Here is a 20,858-nt window from a genome sequence, read left to right as displayed (position 1 = left end):
TTCATTATTTACGCCACTCCATTTATACCACCATAACTTGAGTTTATACCCATTTAATTAGCTAATGATTATGCACTGTCTTCCCTCAGAGTCCTTGTTGGTGCTTGTTTAGTATAGTAAAGAACTATACTACTATTTCCTCCTTCTACTGTTGCAGTATACACATTTGTGTCACTTCCAGTGTTTCCCTAGTATGCCCAGGGCGTTAAGCTTTGAAGGCCTATGGATCATGATATAACTGAATGGAGATGGTACTAATTTTAAGTAGTAGCTGAGAGAAACGGATCTTACTGTTCTCAGGGATACTTGGTATTTTACCATGTCTCCCTAACTATGTGGTAGGTGGGATTGATAACATGAATCACTGAGAGGCAAAAACAAGAGGAGAAGGCGATAGTGAGACCAGATTCACTTAGATGGAGAAATCCTTGCTAGCTTTTACAGAAGTCAAAAAAGCAAAATACCTACTCCACCCCTTCTCTGATTCGTTTGGACTCATTATAGTAATCATCCACCAAAGTGTTATTGACTCTCCAGCATCGTAGATTTGTATTATCCTTCGTGTCTGTTATATTACAGTCCACTATCAGGGTGGTACCTAAAAAATCAATATTATCAATATTCAATGAAAATTCTACAAACTTTCAAATTTGTTAACACCTGGATAACGAGTGCATCTTACTCTCAAGCCTCAAATACCTTTTGATTACCAGAAATACCCCCATAGGCTAATGTTATCTATTTTTTTCTTTCCCTGGAGAGAGACCATGAGGGGCAAGTGGCCTTCCAGGACATCCATTGTAAAGGGATACATATACATTACCAAACATCATCAGGTACACAAATGTTATTTCTACTCCTAGTAACACTAGCAAAGAACTTGACAGTTCACAAAGTATTTTATGCATTTTCTCCTTCATTCTTTGCATCTTCAAAACAATCTTACAAGGCAGGAAAAGGGGAGGTGTGATTATCCTCATGTTAAGGATGCAAAAACTGAAGTTCAGACAGATGGAGTGACTTGCCCAAATTAAGTAGAGGAAGAAATGAGAGATGAACTCTAGATTTCTAACATCAAATCCAGTGATATTTCTACTTCAACAAATGTAACCCTCACCCTTTCCCTCTCTTTCCCTTATCTTGCCTCTACACACGTTCACAAATTTCATCAATTTATAGTCTCAGTGGATTTTGTCCCGTGAGCCTAGTAAATTCTAACATTCAAGGAGTGTTCTTTATTCTAAATGATATTTTTTAAAAATATATGTGTGTGAAATATAACACATATATACCAAAGAGTATAGAATAGAAATGCAAAGTTAATGAGTTATCATAAAGCAAATATCTATAACACTTTCACCTCATCAAGAAAACAGGATATTCCCAGAAGCAACGTCTTTTGTCCATTTTTTAATCAAATTATTTGTTGTTCTGTTTTTTGGACTTTGTTTGTTTGTTGTTCAACTGTTTGAGTTCCTTATATATTCTGGATATTAGCCCCTTGTCAGATGCATAGTTTACAAATATTTTCTCCCATTCTGTAGACTGTGTTTTCACTCTGTTGATTGTTTATTTTATTGTGCAGAAGCTTTTTGATTTGATGTAATCCCATTTGTCTATTTTTACTCTCGTTGTCTGTGCTTTTGAGGTCTTATCCAAAACATCCCTGTCCAGTCCAATGTCATGAGCACTTCCTTTATGTTTTCTTCTGGTAGTTTCATAGCTTCAGGTCTTATATTTAAGTCTTTAATCCATTTCAAGTTGAGTTTTGAATATGTTAAAAGATAGGGGTCTAGTTTCATTCTTCTGCATGTGGATATCCAATTTTCCTATCATCATTTATTGAAGAGACTCTTACTTGTTCAATGTGTGTTCCTGGCACTTTTGTCAAATATCAGTTGTCTGTTGATTTGTGGATTTATTTCTGGACTCTCTATTCTGTTCCATTGATCTATGTGTCTGTTTTCACGCTAATATCATGCTGTTTTGATTACTACAGCTTTTTAGTATATTTTGAAGTCAGATAGTGTGATACCTCCAGCTTTGTCTTTGGTTTGGGGCCTTTTGGTCTTTTCCTCAAGATTGCTTTGGCTATTCAGGGTGCTTTGTGGTCCTATATGAATTTTAGGACTGTTCCTTCTCTTTCTGTCAAAATAACGTCACTGGTATTTTAACACAGATTGCATTGAATCTGTAAGTTGCGTTCAGTAGGATGGACATTTGAACCATATTAATTCTTCCAATTCATGAGCAAAGGATGATATATTCAGTGCTGAACAAAAATAAAAAACTGCTGTCCAAGAATACTATACCCAGCAAAGCTATCCTTCAGAAATGTAAGAAAAACAAAGTCCCTTCCAGACAAGCAAAAACTATGGGAATTCACTGCTACTAGACCAGCCATACAAGAAATCCCTAAGGAAATGCTGCAACTGAAAGTGAAAGGGTGATAATTACCATCATAAAAACATGTGAAAACTAACTAGTAGAGGTAAATTCAAAATTGAATTCAGAATATCTCAATTCTGTAATGGTGCTATGTAAATCTTTCAAGCCCCTAGTAATAAGTTTAAAGGTCACAATGGTCAAAAATAACTACAGACACAATTGGTTATTAAAGAACACACAATGTATAATGATGTGAATTAAGGCAACAAAAGTATAAACTGTTAGGAGGAGGATAAAAGTCTAGAGTATTTTTATGTGACCAAATTGTAATCAGCTTAAAACAGTCTATTATAACTATAAAAGTCTTTATGTTAGCCTCATGGTAGCCACAATGATAGAAATTGCAGCAGATACACAAATAAAAAGAGAAAGGAATCAAAATTTAGGACTACAGAAAACCACCAAACCACAAAAGTAAACAAGAGAGGAAGAAAGAAACAAAGGATCTGGAAAACAACCAGAATACAATTAACAAAATGTCAGGAGTCATGTTCTTACTGATCAATAATAACCTTGAATGTAAATGGATTAAATTCTCTAATTCAAAGACATATAGTGCCAAACTGGATTAAAAGAAAAAAACAGGAACCTACTATGTGCTGCCTAAATGAGACTCACTTTACTCACAGACTCACAGTAGGTCCAGTAAGGATACATATACACAGAAAGTGAAGAGATGAAAAAAAGATATTCCACGCGAATGGAAAACAAAAGCAAGCAGGAATAGCGGCACTTATGTCAGAAAAAATAGACTTTAAGTTAAAAATTATAAGAAGAGACAAAGAAGGTCATTATATAATGATCACTAGATTGTTGAATTCCATTGTTGAATTCTCAATTGCATTTATTTCATTCATTAAATTCTTAAACTCAGACTTCTCTTGGGTTCTTTTTTATAATGTATATCTATGTTGAATTTCTTATTCAGAAATGTAAGAAAAATAAAGTCCCTTCCAGACAAGCAAAAACTAAGGGAATTCATTGCTACTAGACCAGCCTTACAAGAAATCCCTAAGGAACTTTTTTCATAAATTGTTTTTCTGATTTCATTAAATTCTTTGCTTGTATTCTCTTGTATCTAGTTGGGTTTCCTTAAGATCATTATTTTGGATTCCTTTTCAGGCATTTAGTAAATCTTATTTTCTTTGAGGTTTGTTACTGGAGAATTATTGTACTCCTTTGAGGTGTCATGTTTCCTGTTTTTTAATGTTTCTTGTGTCCCTATGTTGATAGCTGCACATCTGATGCAACAGTCACCTCTTCTAATTTTATGAAGTAGCTTTCTTAGAGAAAGACTTTTTCTGTAGATTCATCCTAGCATGTCAGTTGGATAGGGTATGTTGGCTTTGGTTCTAGATAGAGACAGAAGTATAGTCTTCATGCAGTGACTTCAGCTACAATCCACATCTGCAATATCTTTGAGTATTTCAGTGGCGTAGGCTGCAGGAGTTTGTACTGGCAGTGGCATGGCTTTGCAGGATGCTGGGCTACCAGGTTGGTTCTCAGGCCAAGGGTGTATATGCACACACAGTAGGTCCAATTGAAAAAGGGTGTGGTCTTGCAGGTGCAGGGCTACTGAGCTGGTTCTCAGGTTGAGGGTGAGTACATACACCCTCATGGGTATGAGGGTGAGCAGAGTAGATCTGCTGGCTAGGGGAAGCTTCCCCGGTTATATAGGACTGCCTGTCCATACAGGAAGCAGGGCACCATGTGCCTTTGGGCACAGTAATTTCACAGGGCCCATACTCTAAGTAACCAGGATTGTGAAGTTGTAGCCACCTGTATGAACATGGTGGAATAATGAGAAAGCCTTGGGGATGGAGAGACGCAGGGGCTACTGGCCCCCAGAACAGGACTCACTCTAGCAGTAGCTATAATTCCAAGATAGTGCCATGACATAGCTCATAGGTCATAGGGGATAAGGGTGTGCACAAGGTAGTTTCCTGCACTGGAGCAATGTAGCCATGAGAACTCCACGCTGCTCCCCAAACTGGGCTCAGGGCCTGTGAGGACTGCAGGTTTCCTTTGTAGCAAGAACTGCAGGTGTCTGTGGTTGCAGGGGCCTTCGGCTTACCTTTTCCCTGCAAGGAGAAGTTTCTCTTGGCTCCAAGTCAATCTTGGTGGGGGAAACAGAGTGACAGAGAAAGGGTGATTTCCACCCCTCTCTATGCTGCCATCCTGGGTTTCCGTGCTCCACAGAGATTCCATCATTTCTGTGCCGTACTCTAGCGCCCTCCTTCAGACACACTAGTCAAAATGTAGCTATTTATTTTATATTTTGGCCCTTTTGTAGGGGAATTAGTGCTAGGAACCCCTAGTCAGCAATTTTGTTGACATACTAATAATCTCTATCTTTATAATATATTTTAATACTTACAAGGAAAAGACTCTCTCTTTTTTCTTCTATTCAATTTTTTTCTTGGCTGTTTCCAGCATTTTTGATAGAAATTTTAGAAATGTTTTGACAAGTTTTAGGATATTCAGTAATTTAATTGGTATTATATTAAACTTGCATATTAATCTAGAAGAAATAACATTTTTAATACTGAATGTTTCTATTTAGGAACATCTTTTGAAATTTCACTAAAACACATATTACTTTATGTTCCACCTATAAAATGATAAAATGTTGCATTTCTAATTATGTAGGCAACTCTTTCTAATTTCTTGTTCAGTTGTTTCTTACTATTTTCTTTCTTGTATTGCAATTGTGAATGCTGTTTTCCCTGGTTACATAATATATGCCATTTCAGGCATATAAAAATGCTATTAGCTTTGAATGTTTATCTTGTATTAAAATAACATTAATAAGCAAATGCTAGTCATTTTTTTTACTTAATTTTCTTAAAATTTCTAAGTAGAAACCAGTAGATCATGTTTTAAAAATTATGTTTGTCTTCCTCCCTCCAAGACTTCCAAAACTCCTTCTCTTGCCTTTTAATTGTCTAAATACACTGGCTAGAATTTCCAAAGACAGGAGTAGGGGAAGAAAGTCAACTAAGAGAGATAAAACAGCCAAGTGTGTCTTTTAAGACTATTCACATAATGAGGAATGTGTAGACAATTATCCTTTTTATGGGTATTATTATTTCCTTAAAAGTTTAAAAGAATTCTCCTAAAAATATATGGGCCTAGAGGCATTTAAACAGATTTTATCTCTTACCATTTGTTGTTTTATATAAACTTTCCCACGTTTCTAATTATTTTATATTTGGGTGTCTCTGCATTTAGGGGATTAGATTTGCTGGAAGTTTATCTTTCTCCCCAACTCTCACCTCAACTCTTCTGCCCTTAACCAACTTTGGGACAGATTCAATTAGTTTATTTTCCTTTAATAAATTCATTATTTTCTACTTTTATTCTAGTTGTCTCATTGGTCTTCCTATAGAGTCAAATGGTTAGTTGTATGTTTTAATTATTTCCACACTTATTAATAATAACATTATTTAAAGATATAAACTCGTTTAGAGTACAGCATTGGTCATATGCCATGAAATTTAATATGAAGTATTCTCACTATCATTATTTTCTAAATATTTTTTAACTATGGCTTTGGTTCTCTGACCAAAAACGCAAATAATTAAGAGATGGATTTTTTGTTGTTTATGTTTTTAAATGTTTTTTTTTTTAGTTTTAATTGACAAATAATAATTACATATATTTATGGGTACAATGTGATGTTCTGATACATGTTTATATTGTAGAATAATTAAATCAAGCTAATCAACAAATCCATCACTTCACATACTTAATGAGTGTGATTATTTTATTGTTTTGGTTTAGATATAAATTTTTACACTTACTGCATCATGATTACACCCCATGATCTGTACAATTTCCTCTTTTGGACTCTGGGTTTTTCATAGATGTTTCTGAGAGTGAGCTATGTATTAGACACATTACTTTTGCTAGATTACTCGAACCATGTAGACTCTTACTTTCCTAGCAAATTTCTCAAAGCAAGAGTATGTTAAAACCTCCCCCTACAACCGAAACAATTGTGTTGTTTTATTGTATTGTATTTCTGAGACTTTTAGCATTATATATTTTGATACACTACTATTTGACACTTAAAAGTTTCTCTTTTGGGAGGTGTTGAGATTTTTGTCTAATTTGCTTTTTCTTCAGATGTAATACAGCATATTTATTTTACTAGTGTTTTTTTTTTTTTTTTTTTTGAGACAGATCCTTGCTCTGTCGCCCAGCCTGGAGTGCAGTGGTGCGATCTCGGCTCACTGCAAGCTCCGCCTCCCGGGTTCACACCATTCTCCTGCCTCAGCCTCCCAAGTAGCTGGGACTACAGGCGCCCGCCACCACGCCTGGCCAATTTTTTGTATTTTTTAGTAGAGACGGGGTTTCACCGTGTTAGGCAGGATGATCTTGATCTCCTGACCTCATGATCTGCCCGCCTCAGCCTCCCAAAGTGTTGGGATTACAGGCTTGAGCCACCGCGCCCGGCCACTAGTGATTATTTTTTAATCAAAAAAAATAATTTGACCCCTTTTTATCTACTTAGATCACAAACTGAGGCAATGCTTATTGATGCTTTTCCATGCAGATTAAGGAATGTAACATAATACTTTCTTCACTCCTTTCATATACCTTGCATTGTGAGGTAATACAATCCAGAACTCCTGGTCAACATTATTTAATAGTAGTTTTATATTATACTACATATTGTCTGAAGAATTATTTGCATCTTCATTGCCTTTGCATAAACAGATTTATAATAATCATTTTGGGTCCAGAGTTCTCACTGACAGACTTCTCTGCCACCACAACTTTTCCAAGCTTTAGCTCTCTGGTGTTTTATTTTGATTCCTCTCCCCATGAGTTCAGGTATATCAAAAGTTGGAAACTGGGTGTGTATGGGATTTATCTTCATCCTTAACATTCAAATATTCACCAGAATACACAAACATAATGAGCTCTTCCCCTGGTGATTTCAATGGCTTCAATGATTTTACTCACCAAGCTGTACTTCAATTGAATTATTTTTTGGATAAATGATTTTAGGGACACTTCCTCCATATCCAGCTCTTTCTGCTAAAAAATCATACCCACAGGAAATTCATTAGAATCACATATGATACATTCCCAAGTACTCTGATGCAATAGCATGAAGCCCAACACAGCAGACCATCAATAAGCTCTGGTCAAAATCTCACTCCACCAATACGCATTTTCAACCAGAAGTAACTGAATTGCCAAAAAAGAAAAAACAATAAACTAGAAGCTGAGCTATAAAGAGAGTCTACCTTGGCCATTATATTTTGATATAAACCATAAACTATATTGTTTATAATGTAAACTAATAAGCTTGTATAATAAAATCTCATTACTTAATAATCCAAAAACACTTTTCAGGCAGTGGCTATAATAAGCAAAGGCCTGGCTTAGGTGCTGGCTTGAGAGAAATAGTAACCCTCTTATTTCACCTTCAGAAAATTCCCTCATGCAATTCCTGTTTCATGGCAACCATTACTCTGTTTTCTATTTCTATAGTTTTGTCCTTTTAAGAATGTTATAGAGATGGAAAAACACACAACATCATATTTTTGAATTACTTTAAAATAACCATGGCACAAGTATACATATGTAGCAAACCTGCACGTTGTGCACATGTACCCTACAACTTGAAGTTTAATAATAATAAATTAAAAAAATATATATATATCCTTGGGAACTGGTGGGAGTGAGTAGAGGTAAAGATGAAAAAAGTCTAACCAGAAGTTGATAATTGTCAAAGTTGGGTGAGGGATCTGTGAGGGTTCATCACATCTTCAGTTTTGCTCTTCCTCCTCCAACTCTGCATTTCCATATTCTTTTATATCCCATCCTCTTCTTGGAAATATTTTATTTCCAAGATTTTTATTCCAATAATAAGAATAATTATTGGAAATAATTTTCATCCTACCACCAAACTTTAGCATTATCTCCCTATATTGACCCCCTGGACTCCCTGCCCCTGAGTCTTTCTGTACTTCTTCCCTCTCCCATTTGTCTACCAAAATTTAGCGATCACCTACTTAGTTCTATTATTCCTCCTATATATTTGGAGTGGGATATGGAAAAGTTGCAAGAGAGAAGCTAAGAAAAATGCAAAAACACATACATTTTATGATGGCAATAATTGTGCATTCCACACACTGTTTAAATGCAGCATGTCCCAAACAAAAGTTATCCCCAGCTAGTTAATGTACCATCATCCACTAGATCACACACATGTAAAATCCAGAAGCCATTCTGGGCAACAGCTTTTCTTTCACCTTCTTCAATCTATCAATCACCAAATTCCACTACTTTTACCTCCTCATTTCTCAGTCTGGCTTTTTCTTTACTCCTAAGCCTTCTATTTTCCATTCTTTTCCTAAGCAATCTCATTCACACCCACTTCTTCAAATATCATTTCAAGGCCAATGACTTTGAAAGTCATGTCTGCAGTCCTTCCTCTAAGCTTCACACCCATACAGGCCATGACCTACTCTGCACCTCCACAATCCAAAGGCACTTCACACTCAATGTAGCAATGACCAAACTCATAGTCTCACTCCTAAATCTGGTTTTCCTCCAGAGCCATTTTATTTCACTGAATAGCATCACCATCCAGTCAATAGTGCATGTCAAAAAGCCTGGTTAACATTTTTGACCTTGCCATATTTCTCCCCATATTCAGTCCAACACTAAACCCTGTAGGTTTTACCTCTTCAAATGCCTTGAACCCATCCACATGTCTCCATCTTCAATGACACCATGTTACCTGTGCCTTCGTGCCTTACCTGAACTTCTACACCTGCACTTCAGATCCACCCTAGAATAAATCATTCTGTGCACAGCAGCCAGTCTGCTGTTTCAGAAGTGAAAATCAACCCACGCTACTCTCCTGCTTTCAATCTGTCAGGCTGCTTGTCATTGTTCTTAGAATAAAATTTATGCTACTTACTCTGAATTGCTGGTTCCTACATGATCTTGGCTCCTGACTTCTTACCCAGCCTCATCACCTACCATAATTTCTCTCATTCAGGATCACTCTAGCCCTGCTTTCCACTCCTCAGATATTCCGAGTTCCCTGTTGTGCTAGGGTCTTCACATTTGCTACTTCCTCAGTCTAGAAAAAATCTCCCCAACTCTGTCATCCACATAATGCTTCCTGACCATCAGCATCACTATTATCAGAAAGCTTTCCCTGAGCCACTGCCTTCTCACCAGGCCCTGGTCTGTTTGATCTCAGGTTTTTCCTTTCCTTCATTGCTTTCATCTTCCCTGTAATTACACATCTTATTAGTGAATTATCTGATTAATCTCTGCCTTCCTTCCTCTCAGCCTTCAAGCTTCATCAGAGCAGTGGTGGTGGCTGTTTTCTTCACCACAATATTCTCTCTGCCTGGCACAGAACATAGCTTTGTTCAGTACTCAGCAAAGAGTCCTTAAATGATTGCTTGAAGAAGAGCTCTCCCATGGCTTCTTCCCAAGTTGAGACTATCAGCGCTCTTTTGGATATTTTATCAGCCTCCTAAGTGGCCTCCAAGCTGCAAGGCCCTCGTCAACTCCGGCTTCAAACCATCTCAAAACTGACATCATCCATCACAAATGCAGCCCAATGACTCTGCATTTGCACTGTCCCAGGGCCCTTCAGTGGCTGCATGGTAAAGCCTATGCATATGCAGCCACCTGGACCTTGCCCCCGTTTAACTCCATGGCCTCAGCTCCCACCCTCCCCACCCCGTATTCACATAGGCTCTAATGAAAATCACTTTAGATCCAACATAAACATAATGCTTAATACTTCCATGCTTTGTCCTATACTGTTCCCTCTGTTCTCTCTGCCTAGAGACCCCCTCCTCACCCTCCTTTACTTTTGTGAATCCTATTCATTCTTCAAAATTCAGCTGAGAACTCCTTTCCTCTTGGAAGCCTTCCCAGACCATTTGCTTGCCACCCATGGACCCTTCTTATTCTTCTCCTGCTCCGCAAACACTGTCTGTGACTCTACCTTTAGCACATGATGTCAAAATGATCCATTTAACCCCTAGATTCACCACCACCAGGCTGATAGTTTCATAGTAGAAGAAACAACACTTCATTTTTGAATTATCAGGACCTACCATAATACTGGCATATAACAGATCATAAACAAATGTTTCTTGAACATGAAGTAGTGACTACTGAACCCAGTTACTTCTTAAGGGATTCTTCATTTTACTTGAGCAATTTCACCTTTCGAAATTCCCCCTCAGTTACCAATGTAAAGTTAATGCGTTATAGAAGTCAATCATTCGCTTAATAAATAGATCTGTGCTTAATCTCGGCCAGGCACTGGGCTCAGTGCCAGGGATTCCACTGTGAACAAGATGAGGAAGGTGCTTTCTTTCAGAGAGATAATGGTCAGCAGAAAACCCAAGAGCATTAAAATAAAAATAAAACCTTGCACAATTAATTTTCTTAATTACCGCGCTTTTAGCAAGAACAATTAAAATTGAAAACCACCCAAAAATATTTAAATCAAAGGAGTAGTTGCAGCAAAGAACATGGAAGGACTAGAACGGGCTCTCTAGAAGAACAGCTGGAATGCAGGGAGTCACTGGACTGTACAGAATAAAGAGCCCTGTCCTGCAAAGGCAGCACCCAACCATGCTGGCTCCCATCCATGCTGAACCTATCCCCTTAGGGATCCACAGCATCCGGAAATAGCTCCGTCTCCCCCAGTACTCTGAAGTGTGTTGGAAACTAGTGACAAGTAGGAAGCTCTACATCAAAGAAGTATCCAGCCTTTGGTTCTTCTCATCTAGATGAGTAAATATAGAAAACAACTTTCTACTAAAGAAAGAGCAAAAGCCGCTACAGCAGGAACTCCTTGTCCAATGTGTTTGGAAAAACCAATGCTGGCCGGGGCACTGAATGCCAGCACTCTGGCTCTGTTTCTGACAATAACCAGCTTTGTGACCTTTGGTAAGTTGCTTCTCTCCTGCAACTCTGTAAAATGTATAGCTTGGGGAGAGAATGTGGAGCACGATGGCAGAATAGAAGAATCCGCCAACTGTCTCCCCTACAAGGACACCAAGTTAACAACTATACGCAGAAGAAACACCTTCATAAGAACCAAAAATCACTCATAGTATCTGGTTTTAACTCTGTATCACAGAAAAGGACACTAATGAGATAGAAAAAACAGTCCTCAATCGCCAATGCCAACCTCGCCAACCCCCCACAGTGGCGGCATGGTACTGAGAGTGTCTCTGTTTGCTGGGGAAGAAAGAACACAGCAATTGTGAGGCACTGAACTCAGTGCTGTCTTGTTAGAACAGAACAGAAAACCGGACCAAACTCAGCTGCCACCGGCCCATGGAGGGAGCATTTAAACTAGCCCGAGACAGAAGAGAATTGCCGATCCCAGTGATCAGAACTTGACCTTCCATAAATCTTACCACCAAAGGCTAAAGTGCTCTGGGTCTCTAACTAAACTTGAGAGGCAGTCTGGACTGCAACTCTTAGGTGAAATCCTAGTGCTGCCCAGAGACCGTGTATTGGAGTGGGGCATGCAATATACCTCAGTAATCCCATCTAGGACAGCCAAGGGAGTGTGGGCATCACCCCTCTTTATCATCCCAGACTGCACAGCTTATAGCTCTAAAAGAGATGTTTTCCTTCTGCTTAAGGACAGGAGAGGGAAGAGTAGAGAGGACTTCATCTTGCATCTTGGATACCAGCTCAGCCACAGCAAGAGAGGACAATGATCAGAGTCATGAGGCCCCTGTTCCAGGCCTCCCAGACAACATTTACAGACATACCATGGGCCAGAAGGGGACCCGCTGCCTTGAAGGAAAGGATTCAGTCCTTGCAGCACTCATCACCTGCTCACTGAAGAGCGCTTGTGCCATGAGTAATCAGTAGCAATTATCCAGGTACTACGGTGAATGCCTTGGGTGAGCGTCTGAAACTTGCTGGCTTCAGGTGAGACTCAGCACATGACCAGCTGCAGTGATTACAGGGCAAAACTCCTTTTGCTTGAGAAAAGCAGAGGGAAAAGTTTGTCTTGCACTTTAGGTACTAGCATAGCCACAGGGGAGGGTAGATCATGAAACAGGCTCTTGAGGTCCCCGATTCTAGGACTTGAATCTTGGCTGGCACTTCTGCACATGCTCTGGGCCAAAAGGGAGCCCAATGCCCTGAAGAGTGAGTCCCAGGAAGGCAGCACTGGCCACAAGCTGACTTAAGAGCTCTTGAGCCTTAAGAGAACATCTGTGGTAGTCTGGCAGGACTCCTTGTGGCCGGCTGTGGCGGTGGCTATGGATAGTGAGGCTCCTCTGCCTTTGGAAAGGGGAGGGAAGAGTGGGAAGAACCACGTCTTGTGGTTTGACTGCCAGCTCAGCTGCAGCACAAAAAAAACACTTGATAGACTTCTAAGGTTTACTCTAATCCCTGACTCCTAGACGGCACCTCTGGATCCTCCCAGGGCCTGAGAGACCTCACCAATGGCAATCAGCCCTGATGGAAGGGACACAGGCTCGGCTGGCTTTGCCACCAGCTGATTGTAGAGCACCAGGGCCTAAAGCAAACATAAGCAGTAGCCAGGGAGTGGGTAAAGCAGGCCTTGGGCAAGACCCAGTGCTGTGCTGGCTTCAGGTCTGACCCAGCAGTCATAGTGGTCATGGCCACAGGGGTGCTTATGTCACTCCACCCTCAGCTTTAGGTGGCTCAGAACAGACAGACAGACTCTGTTTGGGAGAAAGTAAGGGAAGAGAACAAGTCTCTACCTGATATCCAGAGAATTATCCCAGATATTGTCCAAGATCATCAAGGTGGTACCTCTACAAGTCTGCAAGAACCACAACATTACTGGGCTTAGGGTGCCCCCTAAAGCAGATACAGCTTAGATCAAAACACTCAAATCCTTTTGAAGGCCTTCCCAAGAAGGACAAGTACAAATAAGCCCAGACAGTGAAGACTACAGTAAATACCTAACTTTTCAATGCCCAGACACTGAAGAACATCTACTAGCATCAATACCATCCAGGAAAACATGACCCCCTCAAATGAATTAAATAAGGCACCAGGGGCCAATCCTGGAGAAACAGAGACATGTGATCTTTTAGTCGGGGAATTCAAAATAGCTGTGTTGAGGAAACGCAAAGAAATTCAAGATAACACAGAAAACGAATTCAGAATTCTATCAGATAAATTTAACAAAGAGATTGAAATAATGTTTTTTTAATCAAGCAGAAATTCTGGAAATGAAACAAAATGCAATTGGCATATTGAAGAATGCATCGGAGTCCTTTAAAATCAGAATGTATCAGGCAGAAGAAAGAATTAGCAGGCTGGAAGACAGGCTATTTGAAAATAAACAGTCAAAGGAGACAAAAGAAAAAAGAATAAAAAACAATGAAGCATGCATACAGAATCTAGAAAATAGCCTCAAAAGGGCAAATCTAAGAGTTATTGGCCTTAAAGAGGAGGTAGAGAAACAGAAAAGAGCAGAAAGTTTATTCTAAGGGATAACAGAGAACTTCCCAAACCTAGAGAAATATATCAGTCCCCAAATACAAGAAGGTTATGGAACACCCAGCAGATTTAATCCAAAGGAGACTACCTCAAGGCATTTAGTAATCATACCCCCAAAGGTCAAGGATAAAGAAAGGGTTCTAAAAGCAGCAAGAGAAAAGGAACAAATAATATACAATAGAGCTCTAACACATCTAGCAGCAGACTTTTCAGTGGAAATCTTATACGCCAGGAGGGAGTGGCATGACACATTATAAAAACATTTACCCTAGAATAGTATATCCACAAAAATAACCTTCAAACATGAAGAAGAAATAGACTTTCTCAGACAAACAAAAGCTGAAGGATTTCATCTGCTGACCTGTCCTACAAGAAATGTTAAAGGGAGTACTCCAATCAGAAAGAAAAGGACATTAATGATCAATAAGTAATCACCCGAAGGTATAAAACTCAATGGTTATAATAAGTAAACAGGAAAACACAGAATATTTTAACACGGTAACTGTGGTGTGAAACTGTTCTTATCCTAGAAAGACTGAATAATGAACCAATCAAAAATAATAACTACAACAACTTTTCAAGGTGTAGTCAGTACAATAAGATATAAATAGAAGCAACAAGAAGTTAAAAAGCAGGGGAATAAAGTTCAGGTGTAGAATTTTTATTAGTTTTCTTTTTGCTTTTTTGTTTATGCAAACAATATTAAGTTGTTATCAGGTTAAAATAACGGGTTATAAAATAGTATTTTCAACTCGTGGAAACCTCAAACCAGAAAACATACAATAGAGACATTAAAAAAATAAAAAGCAAGAAACCAAATCATATCATCAGACAAAATCACCTTCATTAAAAGAAGACAGGAAGAAAAGAAAGGAGGAAGAGAAGATCACAAAACAAGCAGAAAACAAATAGCAAAATGACAGGAGTAAGTTCTTACTTATCAATAATAACATTAACTGTAAATGGACTAAACTCTCCAATAAAGAGACATAGAATGGCTGAATGAATGAAAAAATAAGACCCATTGATTGTTTCCACACTTCACCAATAAAGACGCACATAGACCGAAAATAAAGGGATGGAAAAAGATATTCCATGCCAATCGAAAACAAAAAAAGAGCAGGAGTAGTTATACTTAGAGAAAATAGATTTCATGACAAAAACTATAAAAAAAGACAAAGGTCACTATGTAATGATAAAAAGGTCAACACCCAACACTGAATCACCCAGATATAAAAACAAATATTATTGGAGCTAAAGAAAGAGATAGGCTCCAATACAATAACAGCTGGAGACTTCAATGCCCACTTTCAGCACTGGACAGATCTTCTAGGTAGAAAATCAACAAAGAAACATTGGACTTAATCTGCACTATAGACCAAATGGATCTAATAGATTCATTTACAGAACATTTCATCCAATGGCTGTAGAATACATATTCTTTTCCTTAGCACATGGATCATTCTCAAGGACAGACTATATGTTAGGTCACAAAACAAGTCTTAAGACACTGAAAAAATTGGAAAAATATCAAGCATCTTCTCTGACCACAATGGAATAAAACTAGAAATTAATAACAAGAAGAATTTTGGAAACTATACAAACACATGGAAATTAAACAGTATGCTTCTGAATGGCCAGTGGGTCAATGAAGAAATTAAGAAGGAAATTGAAAAATTTCTTGAAACAAATAATGGAAACACAACATACTAAAACATATGGGATACAGCAAAAGCAGTACTCAGAGAAAAGTTTACAGCTATAAGTGCCTACATCAAAAAAAGAGGAAATACTTCATATAAACAATCTAATGGTGTATCTTAAAGAACTAGAAAAGCAAGAGCAAACTAGGCCCAAAATCAGTAGAAGAAATAAATTAAATCAAAATGAAAAAAAGAAGATCAATGAAACAAAAAGTTGGTTCTCTGAAAAGGGAAACAAAATTGACAAACCTTTAGCCAGACTAAGAAAAAAAGAGAAGAGATACAAATAAATAAAATCAGGAATGAATAAGGAGACATGACAACTGTTATTGCAGAAATCCAAAAGATTATTAATAGCTACTATGAGAAACTATATGCCAATGAATTGGAAAATCTAGAAGAAATGGACAAATCCCTAGACAAATACAACCTATCAAGATTGAACCGGGAAGAAATCCAAAACCTAAACAGACCAATAACAAGTAATAATATAAAAATTTTAATAAAGTCTTTTTATTAAAGAGAAAGAAGTCTCTTTATTAAAGAAAAGCCTGGGACTCGATGGCTTCACCACTAAATTCTACCAAACATTTAAAGAAGAACTAATACCGATCCTACTCAAACTGTTCAAAACAATAGAGGAGGAAAAGATACTTCCAAATTCATTCTGTGAGGCCAGTTATTACCGTGATACCAAAACCAGACAAAGACACATCAAAAAAAAAAAAAAAAGAGAAAGAGAGAGAGACAGAGAGAAAACTACACGCAAGTATCTCTGATGCATACTGATGCAAAAATCCTCAACAAAGTATTAGCAAACAGAATTCAACAATACATTGGAAAGATCATTCATCATGAGCTAATGGGATTTATCCTTGGGATGCAAGGATGGTTTGACATTTGCAAATCAATCAATGTAATACATCACATCAACAAAATAAAGGATAAAAACCATATGATCATTGCAATTGATGCTGCAAAAGCATTTGATAAAATTCAACAGGCCTTCATGATAAAAACCCTCAAAAAACTGGAAGTAGAAAGAACATGCCTTAACGTAATAAAAGCCATATGTGACAGACTCACAGCTAGTTATCATACTGAATGGGGACAAACTGAAAGCCTTTCCTCTAAGTTCTGGAACACGACGAGGATGCCCACTGTCACCACTGTTATTCAACATAGTCCTGGAAGTCCTAGCTAGAGAAATCAGACAAGAGAAAGATATAAACAGCATCCAAATTAGGAAAGAAGAATTCAAATTATCATTGTTGGCAAATGATACGATCTTATATTTGGGAAAACTTGAAGACTACACGAGAAAACTATTAGAACTAATAAATTCAGTGAAGTTGCTGGATACAAAATCAGCATACAAAAATTAGTAACATTTCTATATGCCAACAGTGAACAATGTGAAAAGAAATTTTACAAGTAATCCCATTTACAGTAGCCACACATAAAACCATATGATCATTTCAAAAATGCATAGGAATTAACCAAAATTAAATACCTGGGAATTAACCAAACAAGTGAAAGATCTCTGTAATGAAAACTATAAAACACTGATGAAAGAAATTGAAGAGGACACCAAAAAAATGAAAAAATATTCTATACTCAAGGATTATAAATATAAATATACACATATCATGTAATATATACACCTATTGTGTATAATATGTAATACATCATTATATAATACACCTTTTATTATTTAATATATACACATATTATATATAAATATATACACCTATTATGTGTATATATTATAAATACATAAGTATGTACACCTATTATGTACCCACAAAAATTGAAAACAAAAAAAATTAAATTAAAAAAAATTAAAGCTAAATTAAATTTAGCTTGAGCTAAATTACTTTTAGGGTTTCTTCTTCCTCTAAAGTTCTACTTTCAAACCTCCAGGCATATGTTACAGAGAGCTGGCTGCTCTGGGATGAGAACACAGGTCCCATGAGCAGCAGGATATCCCAGGACCATGTCCAGAACTCTCAGCTCTGCAGCACTTGAGGCAGGGGAGGCCTCAGCTGGAAGGCCTGCAGGAATATTCACAACAATGAAGGCTGAGGTGAATGAGAGTCATGTTCATCACATCTACCATTTTCTAGATACCTGTGTTGCATCAGGCACCCCAGCAGCTGGTCTATGTGCATGATCTCATTTAATTTTCACAAATCAACCAAGAGTTTTGAGTGTTCTGTTGTTCCGAAGAGGGAACTAAGCTGCTCATGCCCTTCTGCCTCACTCTTCCCACCTTCTGATTCTAAGAGTGGCAGGTCTGAGAGCCTGCTAGCCTTCAGGGAAACCAAGACCTAGAATCACTCCTGCTCAAAGCCCAAAGCCCAAAGCCAGAAGCCAGTTCCCACAAAGCCAAAAGAAGACAAGGCGACAGACATACATGAGCATACTTACTGATGCTCACAGTGATGCCATTTAAAACTTCGTACTGCTTCCCTGAGTGTGTCAGTATAACTTGACACGCGTAGTGCCCTCTGTCCTCTGCTGAGACATTGCTCACCAAAAGCCTGGTTTCCAAAACAGTAAACCGCTCCCCTGTAATCTCGTTACAGTCCTAATACAAATAAAAACAAAATTCAATTCAATGAATACTTAGAAACTTGTGTGATCCCTAGAATTTAGGTAATTTACAATCTAACTGAAAGACAACAGCTAGCTAGCTAGGTAAATAGAAAAACAGGTAGATGACAGATTGATGATAGACAGACACAGCAGAATTCCTTGCCCAGTCTGTATATAATGTGTATATATGTGTGTGTGTGTATATATATATACATGTGTATGTGTATATAGATATACACAGATTTGACAAAGGATATTTTACAGGCTGAAGTGAATGATACAAACATTAAGTCTAGCAGGAGTTGAGAGGAGAGTGGCCTATGTGAGTTGGAAGGAAGACTTCATGGAGGAAAACTGAGCCTGGGTCAGTTTTTCACAGGAGGACATGAACAGGCAGGAACATCCTCCACCTTCAGGAGCCCATGTCTGCCAGTGGACTCCCACTTAATGGCCCAAGTGCCTCTGCCAAGACTGGAAACCCGGGTTCATAATGACTGCTCCTACTGTGGGCCCAATTTCTGCACTTATCAAGCAGTGGACTTTATAGAAATCCAAAATAATTATTTGCCAACATCCAATTTGAAGGTCTGAACAGTGAGCAAAGGAATCTGGCCAGGTTTATGGAGGGCAGATGTCACATCACTTCTCCCACTCTTCCCACCTCCTCCATGGACAAGGCAACAACCTCACACCCAACCAACCAGAAGACCAGTGAGTCTCAGGAATGCTTTCTCTCCCAGCAACCACCCAGAGGGCAAGCCTCACCATTCCTCTGTCCTGTCCTAGGCTCACATTCTCACGCTAATCACCACTTCTTTTATACCTTGGGCCCACTTCTGAATTCTCCCAAACTTGTTCCCTGTCCTTCAAGAAGCTGCACTCCACAGAGTGACTGCTTAGCTAAGTGGTCCATTTGTTCATTCAAACATTTGAGTTCCTGCAGTTTGCTTGCACTGTGACAGGCCTGGCCATGCAGGACTAACATGCAATCCCTCTCCTCAGGAAGTACACAATCTAAAAGATAAAACCAACATGGAAACACCTAATTAAATAAATATTTACCTGCCCAAGCGCTAAGCTCTCTCCTCACTTAGGCACGGTTCAGAGTCACACTTCACTCTCCACCCCTGGAACAGCATGAATAGAGCCGCCCAGCAGGATGCAGTAAATAATTAATGCCAAACAAGCACTGGTTTATTTATAATGTGAAATGCTACTTCCTAGAAGGCTTACATTATTTCCCTGTCAATACCTGATATGGGAAACCAACTCATAATCTGACAACTGCTTATCAAACAAAATGGGAGTTACTAATCAGAGTTAGATGTATAAAGGCATCAGACTCTGATACTGTGGTGTCTCCTTCTTTAGGATACAGACAAGCACTTTTTTTTGGCGGGGGGGGGGGGTGAGACAGGGTCTTAGCTCTGCCGCCCACTTCCTGAGCTCAGGGGATCCTCCCACTCCAGTCTCCTGAATAGCTGAGACTATAGGTATGCATCACCACACCCTAATTTTTTGTTATTTTAGTACAGACAAGGTTTCACCATGAAGCCCAGGCCGGTCTCAAACACCTGGGCTCAAGGAGTCTCCCCACCTCAGCCTCCCAAAGTGCTAGGATTACAGGCGTAAACCACTGCACTCAGCCCACACAAAGCACGAAGTCTAGTCTTTGCACTTCATAAACCTCTTCCCTGGACAGTCTTCCCTGGATAGTCTCTGGCTAGGTATAATCTCTGGGCCTCCCTTTCTGTGCTTTCACAGTTGAGCAGTCCTCTTTCTGAAGGATTCATTCTTTCTTTCAAGATATACATATTTTAATCATCTTAAAGTTCAGCCTTGCAGCTGAAGGCCATTCTGTCACTTTGCTATAACTTGAACTGCCTCTATTCTGATCCACTGGAGCATTATTTCAAAGGTTAAACTCTCAACAAGCTTGGATTTAAATTTAAAATCTTTAGGGTAATGTCTCACTAACAAGATTTAAAATTAAAATATTAAAAACAATAGCGTCCACTTTTGAATGCCTTATATATTCTAGGCATCGTGAGGAAAACTCCTGACCCGGGATGTACAATATTTCAGAAACACAAAATAACCTGAGAATTCTTACTAAGATGCAATGAGTACAGAAGAGTGATGGAGATAAAACTAGTGAGGTAGTCAGGAGCCCTCTCACAGAAAACCATGAAAAGGAGACGAGCATCAGAAGCCTTCTGAGCAAGAGAATAAGACAATCAGATTTTCTTTTGAGAAACATCCTTTAGTTGCTGTGTAGTTTAAAGGATTAAAATAATGCAATGCTAAAGACCATTTAGATTTTATTTCCATAAACTGAGGCCGAATGGAACCTAAACTAAAGCAGGGAAGTAAGGATAACAAGTAAAAAACAAAAAACAATTATTTTAAGTAGTTCCAGTCCACTGAATGTAGTGACAAATTTGGGATACGCAGAGGGAGCAGGACCTCTACAGTCCTAGCTTGGGTATGCAAAGGTGTTACTAGGAAGAAGAAAGAATGCAAAGAAATGGAAAAAATGGTTCTATCTGGGGTAAGATTAAAAAATAGCTCTAACCACAGTGCATGAGGTGAGTGGTGGGGATGGGA

At 38.5% G+C, this 20,858-nt stretch overlaps 1 protein-coding gene across 4 annotated transcripts in view; it reads right to left on the bottom strand.

Moving 5' to 3' along the window:
- Positions 1-20,858, bottom strand: part of IL1RL2 (interleukin 1 receptor like 2) — a 54,698-nt gene that overhangs the window by 17,048 nt on the left and 16,792 nt on the right. For 2 of the 4 annotated variants that reach the window (XM_008008252.3, XM_073023293.1), the window contains 3 exons: positions 18,084-18,243; positions 7,420-7,494; positions 469-598 (listed from right to left, as the gene is read on the bottom strand). In XM_008008252.3, coding sequence (XP_008006443.3) covers positions 469-598; positions 7,420-7,494; positions 18,084-18,243 — 365 coding nt within the window. The remainder of the gene's footprint in view (positions 1-468; positions 599-7,419; positions 7,495-18,083; positions 18,244-20,858) is intronic. The other 2 variants (XM_073023294.1, XM_008008249.3) reach the window with 2 other exon arrangements.

Source organism: Chlorocebus sabaeus, chromosome 14, assembly GCF_047675955.1.
Source record: "Chlorocebus sabaeus isolate Y175 chromosome 14, mChlSab1.0.hap1, whole genome shotgun sequence".
In the NCBI taxonomy this organism is placed as follows: Eukaryota; Metazoa; Chordata; class Mammalia; order Primates; family Cercopithecidae; genus Chlorocebus; species Chlorocebus sabaeus.
This window is presented reverse-complemented; position numbering and strand designations above follow the sequence as displayed.